The sequence below is a fragment of the Populus euphratica genome, unplaced genomic scaffold (genome assembly GCF_000495115.2).
Source record: "Populus euphratica unplaced genomic scaffold, PopEup_1.0 scaffold35.1, whole genome shotgun sequence".
NCBI lineage: Eukaryota > Viridiplantae > Streptophyta > Magnoliopsida > Malpighiales > Salicaceae > Populus > Populus euphratica.
This window is the reverse complement of record NW_011499860.1, coordinates 2,312,016-2,332,132: the sequence shown is the minus strand read 5'-3', so window position 1 is coordinate 2,332,132 and position 20,117 is coordinate 2,312,016. Positions and strand designations below refer to the sequence as shown.

Below are 20,117 nucleotides of genomic sequence, written 5' to 3'. Positions count from 1 at the left end.
CAGAATCTCTCATGGCAACTTCTTTTCTCATGCGTTGTTTGGAATCCTTGGCTTCACCGAAATAATGTTATTTTTAATGATGCTACCCCTAACTTTCAAATTTGTTTCTCCATGGTGCGTCAAAGTATTGCTTTATGGTTGAGGCTTGATTCCAACTCTTTAGAGCTTAATATAAAGAATGTTTAGTCGGAAGTAGTTGGTTTCTTATGATTTGTTTGTTCCCTTATTTGTTGCTCTCCCTTGTTTCATGCAATAGTTTTTGTGTTTTCTTTCCTCTACTTGTTCATCTGATGTAAGTTAGGCTATTATCTTTGTAGCCTTTTTTCTTAATAAATTTTCGACTATTAACAAAAAAAACATGTATGATTTAATTTGTTATCAAAAAAAAAAACATGTATGATTTAATTTGTTAATAATTTAAGTCTTTGATATATTTTGTTGGTACGCTAGTATATATGTGTGTATAACTATTTTATTCTTTGTAGTGTGTGTGTGTGTATAACTATTTTATTCTTTGTAGTTTATGATTTGTTATTTAATAAAAAATTTAGATTTAATTATTAATCAAATTTAGTTAAATAAATTTAGTTTACTTATCTTTGTGAAAATAAATTAGACTTTCCTTGATTATTAAATCCAAAAATCTTAAGAAATTTTAAAACTTAATTAGTTTATAAAATGAATTTATTATTATTATATAATTATATATAACAAAATAATCCAATTTATGACACTTGTTGTTTTATATGTTGCTCCATAATATCAATTTAGTTTAAAATCATTTATTAGTTACATGTTATAAAGCTATACAAGATGAGTTTTATTATAATCAAATGATAAAAGTTACTTTCTCATATATAAAAAATGAAAACATTAACATCGATGATATCACCATTATATTTTGTGGTGATGGTTAGAAACCTAATACTACCGCTCCTTCAAGGGGATTTCATCATCACTTTATTTGATGCATTGTGTGAAACTTGAAAAGTTTAAAGGTGTGAATGTTGAAATGTGGCAAAAAAAAATGATACTCTTCAATCTCACCATTTTAAAGGTGTGAATGTTGAAATATAGCAAAAAAAAAAAATGATACTCTTCAATCTCACCTCTTTGAAAGCTTAGAAACCTAATAACACCGCTTCCTCAAAGGGATTTCATTATCACTTTATTTGGTGCATTGTGTAAAATTTAAGAAGTTCAAAGGTGTGAATTTTGAAATATGGAAAAAAAAATGATACTCTTCAATCTTACCTCTTTGAAAGCTTTTAAAAGATGAATTTGATTCTATCATTATAGAACTTATGGAAGCGTGGATGTATAAAAATTTCATGTGCAAGAATAATATTTTGAATGGCTTAGACAAAATATTATATAATGTGTATAGTTTAATCAATAGTGAAAATGTATTATAAGAAGTTTAAGAAGCTTTGGATTGAAAATATAAGGCTAAAGATGCTGAAATGAAAAAGTTATGAGTTGGTAAATTTCTAGATTTCAAGATAATCAATTTAAGAATTGTAATAAGCTAAGTTCATGAATTTCAATTCATCTTACTTGACATCCATAATGAAGTGATGATTCTAAGTGAATCTATCTAATTGATTGAAATCATTTAGAAATTATTATCATCTTGAAAAAACTTTAAGAATTACTTTAAGCATAAGCGTAAGGAATGAAGAGTTGAAGATCTCATTCTAAAGTTTAGAATAAAAAAGAATAATAAGTTATCAAAAAAAATATGCTAATACTTCCTTTATAGACTATTCAAAAAATATTGTTAAAAAAGGGCAAAGAACCATAACAAAAAATAAAATCTTGTTCTGAAGGGTAAAGGCGTTGCCAAAAAATTCATTAGTAGATGTTTCATCTACAATAATACTACACCCCAAATCGAGGATTGCATAGATAGGGTTTAACAAGCAACCTTAAAAGAGAAAAGGTTGCTTGATCTAATGTCACTCAGGTTAATAACCTCTTAAATAAAGTGTAAAAGATGAGCTTAACTGTGGTTGTTTTCAAAGCCAATCCAATCAACAATCTTGAGTATTAGATGATTGATATCGGTGCTACAAAACATGTTTATACCAATAAAAGGATGTTCTCCCCTTACAGATAAGTAAATGGTGAACAACTAGGCATAGAGAATTCATCAACCTTAAAAGTACTAGGCATTAGAAAAGTTATTTTGAAGGTAACTTTTGAAAAGTTTCTCATCCTCAATAATGTGGTTATTTTTTTAAAAAAGGTCTTTTAAAAGTTATAAGAAAGTGAGATGTTCATAGGTAAGAGGTATATGTATAATAACCACTTTAAGATGAATATGATAACAATTGTAACTAATTAAGAGCAAGAAAAAAATTCATGAAGACTTCTTTTTAAATAGTCGAAGAAAGCAGTGAACCTTTAGGTTTAATTTACTTTGATATTGGTAATTTAGAATTTATGCCAACTAGAGGTGGAAAAAAATATAGATGCTTGCATAAGTTATTGTTATATATATTTACTAAAAAGTAAAGATAAGGCTCTTAAAATGTTTAAGAATAAACTCAATGAAAAGATAAAGAAAATAAAAAATAATATATAGAGAGAATACGAGCCATTTTTTAATGAATTATCCACCAAACTTCTGCTCCTTATTGACCTCAATAAAATGATATTGCAGAACATAACAAATTCATGTTGATAAGTTCAAGAAAACCTTAGAACTTACGGGAGGGCAATTGGAACTATCAACTACATGCTTAACAAAATTTCTTATATGATGTTAGAAAAGATAGCATATAAATTATACAAAGATAGAAAATCTTCCTACGGATACCTTAAAAGTATGGGGGCATCTTACATAAATAGTGATACTTAATGCCAAAAAAATCTAGATAGGATCTAAAATTGTGAATTGTATATTTATTAGGTATCAATATGAATACAATGTTAAGTATCAGGGATAATGATTTCTTATAAACAAATCAAGTTTTGAAGATATTCATCCCATTATAATAATAGAATCAATGAATGCTACATTCTTTAAACATGTGTTTCTATTTAAGAAAGCTTATGAAATTCATTCATTTAAAAGGATAGATAAACTATCTCAAACATTTATCATTAATTAGGTAATAATGAAGCTGATCTAAGAAAAAAAGTCAAAGGGTGAAAACCGTCAAAATATTTGGCCTTGATTTTCTAACATAATTGTTAGAAAATAAAAAGAAAGTTTATAAACATGTCAATTGATTATATGGTTTCAAATAAACACCTAAATAATAACTTGAAAAATTTGACAAGGTTATATTGTCAAATGACTTTAAAATAAATAAAGTTGATAAATATAATAATATGAAAAACCCAAATAAAAATTATGTTATTGCATATATTTATATGGATGACATGTTAATCTTAAACAACAATGATTACATGATCTAGTCTACTATAAAGATATTAATTAATAAGTTTGATATAAAAGATTTCAGTGTTGCATATTCATTTTAGGAATAAAAACATTTTTAATTCATATAATGAATTGTTATTTACCATCTTTTTTATATTCATTTTAGAAATAGTAAATGCACAATATCAATCTTTCTTCTCTTTCGAGGCCTATGTGTGTTTATGTTTTTTTTTTTTATCTATATTGGATAAAGAGAAACCCTTCTTCTTTTTCAATGTGTATATATGGAGGATTTTGTTGCTTTATAAGAAAATAAAAATAAAAATTATTCTTTTTAAACCATCTTTTTTTATTTTTATCTTATGTTGTTATTCTAGTTTTTATGTAAAGAAAAAATGAATAGTTTTTTTTAAAGTTTGTGTAGGCTTAGTGTTTAAGTAAATCAATAGTTATATGATTGTTGATTCTTGATAGGCAATTTGCATCTATTGCTTATACCAATATGCTGTCAAAATTTGTCTTAACAACAAAAGATACAATTCTTGCAACAATCACCTATTTTTATTGTATAATATGCACTTCAACAAGTATGATTTAATTTGTTAATAATCTAAGTACTTAATATCTTTGGTTGGCATCTTCATTTAATTTTTTATATATTGCTCCATATGCATGCTTATTTTATGCTTTGTAATTTTAATTTTAAATATTAATTAGTTTTAATTAAGTAAATTTAGTGTTATTATATAACTTTACTTGATTATGAAATCTAATAATTATCTGATGTAAAGTTGCAAATCATCATCCTTGTTATGAATTCTAGCTATAAAATCAATGTCATATCCTAGGAATGTTCAAAAGAACCGACCAACCGATTAAACCAAAAAACCGAGAACAAAATTAACTGAAAAAATCAAATCGATAAAAAAAACTAAATAAACCGATTAAAAAATAAAAAACCACCCGGTTTGGTTCGGTTCTAGTTTTTTAACTTAAACCGATTGAACCGATTTAAAAAATATATAAAAAGAACCATCTCTAAGCCTAACTAAATCACTTTCTAGCTGCCAACCCCCCTCCCCCTCTAGCTTTCCCCTTTTCCCCTTCCCCATCCCAGAACCCTACATCACTCACTTCCCCGCCTTAAGCCTTCCCTTCCAAGCAACCACCCCCCCTCAAGCCATCCTTTCCCAACCGTCCCCTTCCAATTTCACAGTCCAGATACGAGTCCAGATGCGAGGGAACCATTATTCAAGAATGGTTCTCTTCACCGGTGAGAACAATGTTTCTATAAAATTATAATGAAATTCATGCAAGAAGAATATAGAATGAGGGAACCATTATTCAAGAATGGCTCTCATCACCGGTAAGAACAATGCTTCTATAAAATTATAATGAAATTCATGCGAGAAGAATATAGAATTGGATAGATATGTACTGCGCCATTGCTCAATGCTCAACTTGAAGGGACTAACTAATATTTGATATGTTTGAGAACAATGTTTCTATAAAATTATAATGAAATTCATGCAAGAAGAATATAGAATTGGATAGATCTGTACTGCGCCATTGCTCAATGTTCAACCTGAAGGGACTAACTAATATTTGATATGTTGGATTGAGCAGAGTCAAGGATTTAGTAGCCATCAATGAATTTTTCTCACCTTGAGAACAATACTTTTATAGAATTACAATGAAATTCATACGAGAAAATCTCAATAGCTCAGTGATGAAGACAAGTCTAGTTTTTATGCTAAAAAACCGACCCGGCCCGAACAAAACCGGTTCTCAGTTCGATTCAGGTTATATTAATAAGAAATATTATTTTCCGGTTTGATTGAATTTTTTGGTTAAAACCGGACCGTGAACACCGCTACTGTATCCTATTTCAAAGTATATCTTAACAACATCATGTGGTGAATCCAAAACATGGTTAGCAAAATAAATGCAAGACTAAGAACGTGGAGGAAAAAGATGTTGTCGATGGCAGGTCGTCTATGCCTCCTAAAGAGTGCTAAATTCCTCACCAATTCTCTCACATCAATCTTGAAGGGTTTTTTTGCAATATAAATGCAACAAGCACGCCAAATCTCAAGCTTTGAGACTTGGGTGGATAGTGCTTGGATTTGGAGTCTTATCTAAATTAAGGAGGGAGTTATGTGTTTTTGAACAATAAAAGTAAACAAACTTGACGAATATTATTCAACCACAAACACTATCTTAAGTGGAGTTAGATAAGATTTGGGAAGCGAGCAAAGATATGGGATTTATACTGTAAGAGGTCACAGCTCGATATATATTACATAAAATTATCTTCCCAGGTTACGGTTACTGCTAATATACGGGCTGGCATGGCTCCTCCGAAAACAAAAACTCTATGCTGGTTAGCTATGAAAATTGACTTTGTAAAAAAAAAAAAAAACCCGAAGAAATCTCATCAATATGGATGCAGCAAGATGTCTTTTCTGCAGCAAATTTATTGAATCAACGTTAGACCTTCTCTGCCTCTATCATGGCTCCTGGTGTTTTTGGTCTAGAGTAATTCAATGGTGAGAAGTTTTAACTAGCTTGAACTCACAACACAGAAGGTAGCCTCACATTTACAGGGTATGATTTGACTAAAGGATTGGATTGTGGATCGACGCTGCTAAGAAATAAACGTTACTATATATGGTATGGTTTTTAGCCCCTATATCTGCAATTTTCTTTAGCTTCATGCCTCGTACTTTATCTTAGTTAGTCACTCTCTTTGTGGCTGCCTTTCTTTTATTAATAACACTATAGCTGCAAATAGAGTTACGAAAGTTAAGATTTCTTATTTTTGATACCCAGCAAAACAAATTATACTTCTCTTCACAATAGAGATCCACTCATTTAAGCGAGGAAAGGAAAGATTTCATGGAAAATAATGGGAAGAAAAGGAAAAACTAATTACAATAAAATATAGCCATGCACTTATTATTATTTGACTTACCAGTCCAGCATTAATCAACAGAAAAAAGAAATTATCATTCACCCATTCTTCATTTCTTCCTCTTATATGAACATCAATACTGATATATATGGGTACAAATTCAAAATCCTGATAAGCGACAACAAGAAAACTAATTACCTGCTGCTCAAGAGATTGTTGATGTAGGGCGTCGAAGTTCTTTGGATGCAGATTGCGCCTTTCAATCACTTGCCCCATGCTTCAAAAAATAGGTAGGCCAAGTCATTTCACGAATTTTTGGTGATGAAGAATAGGGTAAAACTAGTTAACAGTGCCATTAGAGTTTAACTGCTAACTACTAAGATTGTTCCAAGTATTCTTTCAGAAATAAACCCTCTCTTGTCCAATTAGAAAGAAGTTCTCTTTTCAATGATAAATAGAGGATTATCAATAGGAAGGTAACTATCTCATGTAAATAAAATCTTAATATTAAGCAAACCCTAATATTAGATAAAACACCAATAACAAATCCTATATTAAAGAGGCTTATATAGAGTGGTAACTCATTTTAACAATAACAAACCCTAATATCATATGCAAGGTCTTTTGAGAACTCTCATTTTCCATCCTAAAGATCTAGTGAGTGCCAAAAGCTTAAATCTCACATTTTCTTAATGTTTAACTAATCTATACCTCTCTAATATAAGAAATATATACTTCAAGACCACCATAAAGTAACATCAAGACAAGGAAAGAGAAGGCCTAGTTCCAAGACTACCTGTTGAAAAACTCACCACACACCTGGAATATAGCTGGTGATTTTGCTGAGATCTCACACTACAATAACCCTAAACAATCTAGAATAATATAAAACTGAGGAGATCTAATAAAAAGGAATTTGGGTACAGAAGCCAGCAAGACCCAAGAACTCATGTATTTCATCCTAAAGCCAAGTATGTAACAGTATGGACACAAGTTAACAAGAAGATAATCCTATTTTGCTACAATAGTTTCACTGCAACAATGACATTTGCAATCATTTTCTATAAAAGTTTTATTTAGATCGATGCTCACAAAAGTAAACTCTTTTAAGACGGGAAAGGAGATTCATCATAAATTATATTCTTACATCCCTTGTTGACATGGTGAGAGTTGGGGTAAAAAGGAGGTTTGCAGAGACAACAGCGCCACAAAGTGCACAGAAGTCCTTCAACTTTTATGGATATTTTATGAAAGTTCATCACGTTTATGCAATAGTATTCCAAATTATAATCTGACCTTGAATAATAAATATCCTTTTCTTGAATCCATCCTTATAATTAAGTATGAAATTTTTTTCATTAACTATATTTTCTGGCCACACCAAAAAAAAAACTATTTTAAAATAAAAAGTCAAAATCGCATGTCTTATATTTTTCTTAAGATAAATTATTTATTATTACATTTTCTATATCTTTAAATTTAACTTTTTGGATTTTTCCAAAACCCATCCCGTACGTACGTGAAAACATGTGATCAATTTGCTAAACCAAGGATGGAAATATATGCATGCATGTGAAAGGGGCAATTTCCCCCTTAAATTTTTCAAATATTCATACTAGTCCTTAGGAATTCAATTTTGCTCCTGCTCTTTCTAAACATTTGTCCCTCTACTTTTAGAAACTTGTCCAATCAGTCCCTATCACATGATATTCACGTACCACATGATAATTTTAATAGATGTCTATGGAATTATTGTTTACATGGGCTATTTTGTGATTGTTTCCAATTCATTTTCAACTCAGTAGTTTTGTTTACGTACAATATTACTTATTAGAGTAATTCTTTACCCCCTGCTACGAATCTTAATTTTGCATGTGTTCTAAACTAAATCAGATACAAGGATATAAATGGAGTTAATTATTATCTGGCGAGAAAAATTAAAAGAATTAATAAATCGATCACTATAAATCAACCATGTACGGCACATCATATTCCTATATAAAAAACATATATATACCCATAATAGAAACATATATCACAATATATAGATTCATAAAAATTTATTTGTTTGATTAAAAAAATATAAAATCAAATTCAAATGATGTGAGATTACAATAGCATTCATAATTTTACATGCATTAGAAGGGGAAAATTAACATCTATAACACTATCAATCAAGTTTTAACAAAAAAGAGGTTTTTTCTTCTAAAATAAAAGTCAAACTTGAAATTAATTAGCTATGAAACCCTAATAGATGTTTATTTTAAATTCTAAACTCATCACAAGCATTATATTAGCACAAGTTACTTGGGTTGAGATGCCTAGCTCTACCAAAAATCAAGTTAAAATATTCCAAGTATCAAAAAATTTTAATTTTCATACTAAATGTGAATTACAGTTTTACTATTTTGAATAAAATTACATATTAAAGGAATGTTTACTCAAATTAATGACTGTTGGGATAGGCACGACAACTTCATTTTTTTAAAATAAATTTTATAATATTTTTGTTAAACCAATTTGTTCAGTTTTAGATTTTCTTTTCCAAATAAGTTTATGTCCTATTTTACTTTCCTATAAAACTCTAAAAATACATTTAAATATTTTAGTTCTCTCTTTTTTTTAATCCTAGAGAAGAACTTCACAAGAAGTTTTTATTGTGTATCTCTTTTCATTTTTTAGATTTTTTTCTTGAATATTTTATAGAATTTGCTTTAAAAAATGAAAGATTTATTGTTAATTACTAGAATTCCTAGAAAATATGTGATGAATATTTGTCTCATCATTGGCCAGGCTTAGGGTCTTAGAGTCATGCACTATAGCTAAAAGAGAATGGATTAAATACACAGAGTTGGCACCTTTAAATGCATGCCAACATTCATTTGGCAATAATGTAAAGCAACAGATTTTTTTTTCTTTCAAAATTCTTATTGTATATAGCATGTGTTTATAATAAAATATCCATTAGTAATCAACTTCATAGCAAATGTAAATTTATGAGCAGAACGTATTCTTCTAGGCTAATAAAAAAGTGTTCTTAAATTGCATAGCTTTTCTTCAGCAAGGATAAGGTGTTTTCTTTCCTCTTCTATTCTTGTTTCTTCTCCACCCGCTACCTTCACGGATTTTTCTTTGTGTTGTTTTCTGCAAGATGGTCTTCTGCCGTCTTGGCTTATAAAGAAAAAATATGCTTTACATGTTTTACACCACTTGCTTCCTTTAGGTAGAAATGTTTCTTCTTTTTCATTGTTTCTGGTGAAATTTTGTGAAATATGCATGGGCAATCTTTAACTATAAAGACCTTGCCACTAAAATGTTCTTGTAGGAAGCATTAAAATGTTTATTAAATCAGCTCTACGATCATTTAAAAAAAAATGATTACAAACAAATCTTTTATATTAAAATAAAATAACTATCACATATTTATATGAAGGTTTTATATAAAAAGTTTGTTTATAGCATTATTCTTTCTAAAATATCCCAGATTTTCAATTTAATTAGGAGCAAAACTATTCACTCATTAATAACATGACGAAATACTGAGTAGGATTAGAAGCGCTGACAAGTGTCATCGTAACTTGCTTCTTTCCTCTCCTATATGCTCGTACGCCTCCTAAGAAGATCCTTCAAATTGAATCATTGAATGCAACTATTTTCTGATATTTTTTCAGTACCAACAAAGTCAAAAGGGAAAGAAAAGGAAGTGATTTAATTTCAAACCCAAAACAAAAAAGAAGTTGGTGTTAAAACTATTGAATTAAACATTAATGTAGGAAAAAAATTTATTTTTTTTCTTTTTTGGTGCAAGTAAAAAAGGATTAATATGAGAAAGTAAAAACAACAGTAATAAACTTTCATGGAAGGCATTTATAAGACATGACCTTGCAAAAAAAGAAAAAAAAATCACATTGGTACGTAATTAAGGGTTAAAAGGGTGTCTCCTCTTCCTAGTTTGAAGTCATTTACAAAGTAATCCCTCAACTTTTAATCTTATATTTGACTTTTCTCGAACAAGATTTCATTTGAGATCAAGTTCTTTCGTAATTTTGTTAGGTGTTATCCATAAAGTAATGAGATTTTGTACGTGAAATGCACATTACTAGTACAGGAAACAATAATCATGGTTCTTTTATTACTCATATATTTATATGAGAAAGAAGAAATATAATTAAATACGTAGTATATTAATAGAGCACCAAGCTACCTAGAAAAGGTGGGAAAGTTCAAGAGCCAGGGATGCCTGACAAAGTACATGAAAGTAATAGAACTGGCAGTATTCTACGGACATAGACTATCACTTTGATCCCATATAACAATAAAAGAACGAAGACTTACCAAAGTTTAGAGAGAAAGTGACACTTATCTAGCCTAATTAAGATTCCTCATACATTTTTTCCTAAAATTAGAGCATAATCTCATTACCTGTGAAATAGCAATCAGTGGTTAAGAGTAGATTATATATATTGAAGAAAAGGAAAAGGCAGTGTTTAAGGCTGATGTTAAAAACCTCACTTCTCCTCTATCATATTGAAGTAAAAGCAAGCAAGCCAAAAAAAGAAAAGAAGAAGAAGCGATGCAAGCAAGCGACCTCTTCTCAGTCCAATACCAGTTGGATTGTTGTCTACTAATAATAAAATTCTCATTTTGTCATATTATAAATCTGTGCTTCAACAAAGGTATTATTCATATGGATGATGAGTAAATGCAATTGAACAAGGAAGGATTTGTTTTTTATTGAAGAAAATTATCATTCCCATCATGACCAGAGGGCTGGGGGAGGCATCGGATCACATCAAGACCCTAACTTAAAATCCAAATTAACATGGAAGGAAGTGGAGCATTTGTTTAATCTTGAAACTAAAATCACATAATTATAAAGATAAACGAGGAAAATAATGATCGGGGCAGGAGCATATCAATATACGTAAGAAAATTTGGAGGCTTCGTATACAGACAGGAAGTTTGGAGATGTACTTGACGAGGTTAAATCTTATGCTGGCAACACAGGAGGTTGGCTCGAATATATGGACAGATAAAAACCTAGGGGAAGACTGGCTATTGATGGTAAAACAAATTGGAAAAATTATGATGTAAACCTTCTAAAAAAAAAAACTAGTTCTGGTTTCTATGACTATTGATATACTGAAAAAATAATTACAATCGATGTGTACAAATCAGGTAATTATATCAATATAGTACAAAACAAAGACAATGAATTAAGAGAGCTTCTGACTACAGCACTATTTGCTCATGCATCAATATACGATATGAGTAGTTGTAATCAATCTATTTATCAAAGGATACATATAGGTAGTACTATATTGGCTTAGGGGTATTGAAGTTTTAGAATTTTCACTTGAATTTTCTGAAAAATGAAGGCCTTACCATATTCAGTCGTCTATGCCCTATATTTTATGAGCACATCCTTATAGTAAGTTGTGGTTTCTGGGTGTGCAGAGGATAGTAAAAACAACTTCTATAATATCAGTGGCTTTGGTCTCTAATGGCAGCATAAGAACATAGTAACTATACATACATACATGTGTGTGTTTAAAACAATATAAACTAATCAAGTTTCATTAAGAGGATCTCATAAATGGATGTGTCAATAGTCCTTGAATTGTTTTTTGAATTTGCAATAAGTGGCGGCAACTGACATGGTCAAAACCTTCATATCATCAGTACCAATTTCTCCCTAAGCTCCTCTCTCCTTTTCCTTTTCCCTCAAGAAATATTATTTTGCTGGCAGATATCAAAAGATTCTATTGTACATCCATTTCAGCCATTCTCTTCTTTTTTCAATTTTGTTGTGTTCAGAAGAAACCATAGTTAATGAATCCTAGGTTGATCAATGAGATCATAGGTGACATATATAATAAAGTAGGGAAAATAATAAGAAAATGAAAAGGAGAAGAACCTCGTGTTTGAGTACTCAAAAAGCTTGCCAGTTGCAGAAAACACCGTGAGAGCAATCTCAGCATCACATAGAGTTGAGAGCTCATAAGCTTTCTTGAAAAGCCCTCTTCTCCTCTTTGAGAAAGTAACTTGCCTTGCAGCTGTGTTGTCGATCTTCTTGATCTGGATTTTCTTTCGAGTCATCTTTACCATGTAAAAACACTTCAACTCACCCTTCATGCAAAATCAACCAAGATAAGTCATCACATACATAATGATCAAAATAGAATCCCTAAGAGACGGAGAGAGACCGAGCACAAAAACCACAGACCCTTTGTTATATGCTCTTTAATAGAGAACAGTATCAATGTTTACAGACAGAAAAATCAATACCCTTTACATAAAATGAGAAAAAGCATCCATCATGCATGCTTAACAAGTATATTTACAGGGAAATAAAATGTTTTCTGACTGGCATATACGCACACATGAATTACATATTTTCAAAGACTTGAACAGAAAAAGGAGGAGAAGAAAGAGTGATGAATTTGACGAAATAAAGAAATCTGGATCACCCCCTTACCCAAAGAAGTCCTTTCATAAGGAAGAATATCAATTGAAGATCTGGAGTTACGTCAATGTACAATAGTGGATCTTGATTGCAAGAAATCAAGGAGGGATCTTTGGTCACAGAAAATCAACCCACAAAAGAGAGGGAGAGAGAGATAAACGTACAATTATAACACAGAGAGGAAAATTAATTGAAGAAAGCAAGCGTCTACTGACTGCTTCAAACAACTGTACTAAGAGAGTTTGCTTATTATGAAAAATCATGAAAAAATTATCTTGCTTCATAAAAGTGGAAACAAATTTTAATAAAAAGAAAATGAAGAAAAAATCAGGTACACCAGTGAGAGAATATTTCTGTAAATAGAAATGCATAGAATCCCCCTCTGTGATAAGGTTAGGGAAAGAAAACTAGATAAAAAATAAATTAAGAGCCGCAAAGAGCATACTTTTTCCAAATCAAGCCAAGAATCTTGAACTGAGTATAAAACACAGCAGCAGCAGCAGCAGCAGTAATAATAAACAGCACATAATCTAAAACAACCCTAGCTAAAAATTTAAAACATACAAGGTAATCTTAAGAGAATCAAGGTGGTGAAGAAGGAGAGTAACCTACCAATAATTCAAGCTGTCTTGGAGCTATGCAAGAAGGATGTGAGCTTGCAAGGATTGGTTAGAAGTCTTTTGCTTCAGTTCTTCATAACTATTTCTATCCTGTCTTCTTCTGGTGCAGCGACACTTCACAGAAATCAACGTCAAGTCCCTACACCGATGGCATTGAAAGAGAGATAGGAGAGAAAAAATTTTAACCAGGAGATCTTGACCTAGCTCGCAGGAAAAAGAAAGATACTTTTTATAGCCAAACAAGAAGTCACAGCCTGCAATTTTCTCAAAATGGTTATTATTATTGAAAAAAGAACTTAGGGAAATTTATATTAATTACTAGTTGTTGTATTTATTATTTATTTATTTTCATTTGAGTAAGGTCATAAGGTTGTTGTCGAGCTATAAAAGGTCAGATTCAATTCAAGGGGGGACCTTTTTCTTTTTTTTTTATTGTTTTAACGTCAAAGTTTATTTTACGGTGAGATTTGCTTTCCGTACAAGTAGCCATGCTGCTGTCTATTGGTTAGCCGTTGTACCCTCGTACCAATGTTGTCTCTCCAGCTTATCTCCACAGACAGGATAGTACAAGGTAATTGCGACCATAGCTACTAGTAGTGGAACACGTGATTCAATCTTTTTACGTAACAAGCTAACAATATACTGTTAAAAAAAAAATTACTCCACAGCTACAAATATAGATAAAGAGAGGAGATTAAAATTGGTGGGCTTTTATGGTGATTAAGTAAAACCAGCCCGGGTGGCGTGGCTATTATTTTTTAAATAAAATAAATAAATTACCAATAAATACTATATTATATAAACATGTATTAAAAATTAATTCAAAATAAATATACCAACAAGCAAAATTAATTTTAAAATACTTTTAAAATAAAAATTTATATTATAATTATTCTTTTTGAGTTTTCATAATAACAAAATTCAGTTGAGTTAGATAATAATTATAAATTTTTTATATGAAATTTATAATAAAATACAAATCAATTTATCAAAATTCAATTTACGCCTCATTACCCTCATTACCATGTAGCATGTTGTACATGATGCATGAATATGGATGGTCTAAATTTATCATGACAAATCATTGTTAAAAATAAAAAAAATTGTTTTTTCTTTTCTTTTTTAAGACAAAAACAATATGTAAGGTCTGTACACATGTGTTAATTCTTCCAAGACAAAACACAAATTATCTGATGAAAACAAAAAAAATATATATATAAATTATTGATCATTTGTCCTAATTATTTTATATAAAAGCACAAGAAAATTAACATCATAAAAATAAACAATCTCAAGCTAAAACAATTTTCATTCGAAAAATATCAATCTTTGCATGCTACAACAATTTAAATATTTACCTGAAAATAAAATAGTGTATTGTAATTAATTCAATTAAAAATTATATAACCTTTAATTAATTGAAAACAATCAAATCAATGTATAATATTTAAAATCTTACAATCTAATCTAGTACTGTTCATCTTTAATTGATTCAAAACATTATATATATCAAAATCTCTAAATTATAATAAACTTTAATATTTTTAATAATTAATTATAAAAAATAAAATTAAAATTAAAATTAAATAATAAAAAATATAAAAAGAAAATTACCTAAAGTTGCTTAACTGAACTTGAAAAAAAAAGTTGTGGAAGGAAGAGAGCAGCTAGAAAAAAGAGTAGAAAAGCTCTTGAATAATTAGCGGAAAAAAAGAAAAGAAAAGGAAAAAGTTTGGGGAAATGAGAAATGAGTCGGGGTGCTGCACATATTATATATATATTAGTTATTATATTAAGACACAAGTCAGCGATAATAACTATGTGGGTCAACCCCTCACCATATTATTATATTAATATTTTAATATAAAAAATATTTAAAAAAAATTAAGGGGACAATTGTCCCTTTTTACTCCTACATGGCTCCACCATTGCCCAGCACATTTAAGTATCAATTAAAATCAGATTTGCATGCACGTTTTAATTCTTCTCCGGCAAAACATAAATTATCTAATGAAAACAAAGAAGAGGAGAAATACAAATAAAATATGAATTATTAATTATTTATCCTGATTATTTTATATGAAAGTACAAGGAAATTAATATCATAAAAATAAACAATCTCAGTTTAAATCAATTTTAATTTGGTAAATATCAATCTTTACTTACTATAATAATTTAAATATTTGCTTGTTCATCTCATGAAAAAAAATTAATATATCATAATCAATTTAATTGAAAATAATATAACCCTTAATTAATTCAAAACAATTAAATTAATATATAATATTCAAAATCTTGCGGTCTAATTCACTACTATTCATCTTTAATTAATTCAAAATATTATATATATTAAAACCTCTAAATTATAATAAACTCTAATATTTTTAATAATTAATTATAAAAATTAAAATTAAAATTAAAAAATATAAAATATAAAAAGAAAATTACCTAAAGTTGCTTAATTGAACTTGAAAAAAAAAAGTTGTGGAAGGAAGAGAGCAGCTAGAAAAACAGTAGAAAAGCTCTTGAATAATTAGCGGGAAAAAAGGAAAAAGTTTGAGGAAATGAGAAATGAGTCGGGGTGCTGCACATATATTATATATATTAGTTATTATATTAAGACACAAGTCAGCGATAATAACTATGTGTGTCAACCCCTCACCATATTATTATATTAATATTTTAATATAAAAATATTTAAAAAAATTAAGGGGACAATTGTCCCTTTTTACTCCTACATGGCTCCACCATTGCCCAGCACATTACTGGTTTGGTTTTCAGATTTTCTAAATTTTACAATATGTAATAATATAAAAAATATTAATAATGGTAAAATAATGATAATACATTATGGTGAGTAGGTAATAGTCACTATAATAATGAAGTGATATGATAAAAGTTATAATAGTTATTGCACGATGATACAAATAATATGAAATAAATGACATGATGGATGGAGATCTGACAGAATGTTGCAATATGCGGTGGAGTGATGGTTGGGTGATTGAACTAGTTAATAATATTATAAGTTAAATTTATAAAATATTTTATAAATTAAAATATTTTTTAATAAATTAATTATAAAATATTTTATATAAATCAAATTTTTTGTTAAACAAATATATAAAAGGTTGTCAAAAACATTTTACCTAATAATAGTACACAAATACCTTATAAAAATGAAAAAAAAATCTATGAAATTAAATAAAAAACATTGAAATTAATTGGTTGGCATATGTGGTAATTAAGTAGTTTTACACACTATACATGTCATGACTCGAATTCTAGATTCATCATTGATTTATAAATAATAATTTTTTAAAATATTTTATATTTATACAAATCCAAATTTATATATAAATTTATTTTTTAAAATCAATCAGAATACAATCCAAAACTAATAACAAAATTCTAAATTATCTCCATTTAACTTTAAAAAGAATTAGATAAGAAATAAATTTCTTATGAATATATATAAATTGATTATGAATTTTAAAAAATCAAAATTTATTTTTTTAATTAGCAATTCAGCATGGTAATTAAAGGAGATGTTATAAGAATCAAATTATATATATATATATATATATATATATTGAAATAAAATTTGATTGAAAAACAAAATTAGTTTTGATTCATAAAATTACTTTTCCGAAAGTACACACCAATCAAAAGTTTTTCTTACTGTCCTGCCCATCTGCCTCTGATTTCAAAATTCTGACAGATAGAAAAAACAGTAAAAGAAGAGCAAAGATCTCCTTTAATTTGTTCCATTATTTTTGGGGCTGTCCAAACAATAAAAACCCGTGTGTGTAACCTTTTCTCGGAACTTGGAAGTAGGGAGGCTCCTCCCCGACGGTATGATCATAAATTATTTTTAATTACGAGAAACAAGGAGATAATATATAGAAAAACGAGTAAATTTTTCATATTTAATACACAAACACTCAATATTATGATTGCCATTACGTTTTCAACTGCTTTTGGTGGTCTATCATTTTTCCTGTCGTTTAATATTCAGTTTCAAGAGTCCCCAGGTGCTCCTGTGTATGGAACAACATCTGGATTTCCATATGGTTTTCGCGGCAATCATTCACACCGCTTCCCACATGCAACTACTCGAGGGGAGCAGGCCGATAATGTTTTGAAAAATCTCTTCTTTATTTATTTATTAATATAAGTATACAGTGAATTTGCATATATCTTGATTCATCTATAATCATTAAAATTAATAATTATATAAATCTTTAATGATTTTTAAAAAACTTATAATCATTCAAAAGCAAACTCATGAACTTTCAGTTAAACCCTCAGGTTAAAAAAATCTTTCTTTTTTATTGGATTCTTGGTGGTCCTCGCTCTGCTTTGGTGGTAAATCAATGACTTGCTTAGAACTTCGACTGATATTGTCACTTCGAATTGTTTCTGTTGTATCTGTATATGCATCATCTCCGATTGTTTTACTTGGATAATTCTGTGATGATTAAAATCCTTTCGAGGGAGTTTTATGTTTTCCACGACGACTCGCAATCATGGAACATGATTAATTAATTTCGAGGAGCTAATTTCTTGTTCTTCTATCTGCTCTTAATTATACATTGGTATTTGAATAGCGTACATTGCGCTGCAGTTGATTGAAGCTGCTTCTGCCAGCTCTTATGATTCTCACCCAATAAGGATTATATCGACTTCTTTCAAAAAAAAAAAAAAAAGGGATTAAGACGAATAAAATTAGGCTGGCTCTTAATGTGAAGCAATGGAGTTCTGGATGAAGTGTCAGGAAAGTTCAGACTTTTAGATTGATCTATGTTTCTCTTCTGTGTTTCCAGAGATCTAATGACCAGAAAAAAGGCGAGATGATTTCGTATTGTTATCATGCTACTATTTCTATTTTAGTCAGTAACTAGTGTTTTTCTAATTTTAATTTTTTTATCTCAAAAAAATTGGTAAATGTCCATAATCTGTTTTACTTAATTTTTTATATAACACTACTGAGACACAATTATGTCAGACAACTAGTTTTTTCTTACATACATACATACATATATATATAGAACAATTACTTTTCAGATTTATTTTTAAAATCTGTATTTTTCTTAATTTATAACTAATATCTAAAGTTCAAAAAATTTATATTTATTGTACTTAGATAATAACTAACTAAATTTCCTTAGAAAACAACTTACTTTTTTTTATTCTTAATTTAATGAATATATATAGTTAAAATTTAATATATATTTGTAAAGAATAAGTACAATCCCTACCATGATAACATTTTTTAAAAAAAACATTACCCTCTTAGTAAAAATCTTAGCTTCGTTGTTGTTTTTTAAAATAATATAAATTATATATTAAAGTTTTATTTAAAAATATAAGATTTTAGATTAAGATAGTTTTTTGATATGATATTAGAATTTTAATGACTAAATTATCACGAGTTTGATTTTCATCACCTTTATTTTTTATCTAATTAAAATCTAATTAATAGCAAAAAATAATGTTGATCAGTGTTAGAAAATAATATAAATTATATCTTGAAATTTCACTTAACAATTTAAGTTATTGGGTTGAGATGGTTTTTTAACATGATATCAGAGCCTCTTATGACTAAAAGTTTAAATATTATTATTTATATTTATTTGATAAAAATTAAATATAACGTAGTATAAAATTATACAAAATTTAAGTTTAAAAATACTTTTATTTTATAAATATATTAAAAAATAATATAAATTATATTTTTAAATCTTATTTTAACATTGAGATGTGTTTGTTTTTAGAGCTACAAAGAATCTAACATCTCCTAAGGAATTACATTCGCTTGAAAGCAAGGAATGCGATTCCTTCTAAAACGATGAGAATCATAATACAACGACAAGAAAATGTGTCTTAAGTTTAAGTTATCCTATCATTAATATTTATTGAAACGGTATAATCCTTAATTCTTACTAACAATAACATAATTTATTTATACATCATGTCTCTAAGCGTTTAAAAATATTTAGTTAATATTTATTATGCTTGATGGTTATAATTTTATCAAGTCAAATTTGTATGTTGTTTTATAAAAAAATTTATTTTTTTATTTACCAAAAATATAAATATTTAGTTTCATCAATTTCAATATATTAGCTTTCAATACTAGTGACATGTACTTTTATTGTACAATGTGTAAACAAAAGACAAATATTAATTACTAATATTTCTTAATTTAGATTTTGTGAATTTTTAAGGCTAAAATAGTAATAAAAAAATTCATGAATTTTCAAAGATGAACTAAACACAAGAAAGACACATCACAATAAATTTTCATTTTAACCGAACGCAAATATCACATTCTCCTCAATCAATGCCAAGAAAAATCTGAAAAGCTAAAGATAAGGAATGCAATTCCCTTCGAGAATGATGAAAATTACAATCCAAAGGCAAGGGAATATGTTTTGGACTTAAATATTACTATTATTATTATTGTACTAATATATCTTTAATTTTTACTGATAATAACACAATTATTTAGACATCTTTAATAACTAATTATTTTACTCTATAATTATAATTCTATCAAGTTAATTTTATATTTTTAAATTTTTAGTTGAATCCATTTCAATATATTAGTTTTCAAAAGTAGTGATATCTAATTTTATGTGGATAATATTTAAGTATAAGTTTTAATGTTAAATAGTAAATTTGTTTAAATTCTCCAATTTTTTAACTAAATAAACAAGAATG

General features: G+C 28.3%; 1 protein-coding gene across 1 annotated transcript in view; it reads right to left on the bottom strand.

The window, feature by feature from the left end:
* Window positions 1–12,905, bottom strand: part of LOC105124650 (MADS-box protein JOINTLESS-like) — a 34,962-nt gene extending 22,057 nt beyond the window's left edge. Inside the window, exons 1-3 of the mRNA XM_011024752.1 lie at window positions 12,784–12,905; window positions 12,223–12,434; window positions 6,504–6,582 (exon numbers count right to left, since the gene is read on the bottom strand). Coding sequence (XP_011023054.1) covers window positions 6,504–6,582; window positions 12,223–12,434; window positions 12,784–12,801 — 309 coding nt within the window. The 5' untranslated portion in view covers window positions 12,802–12,905. The remainder of the gene's footprint in view (window positions 1–6,503; window positions 6,583–12,222; window positions 12,435–12,783) is intronic.
* Between the last annotated feature and the right edge of the window lie 7,212 nt (window positions 12,906–20,117).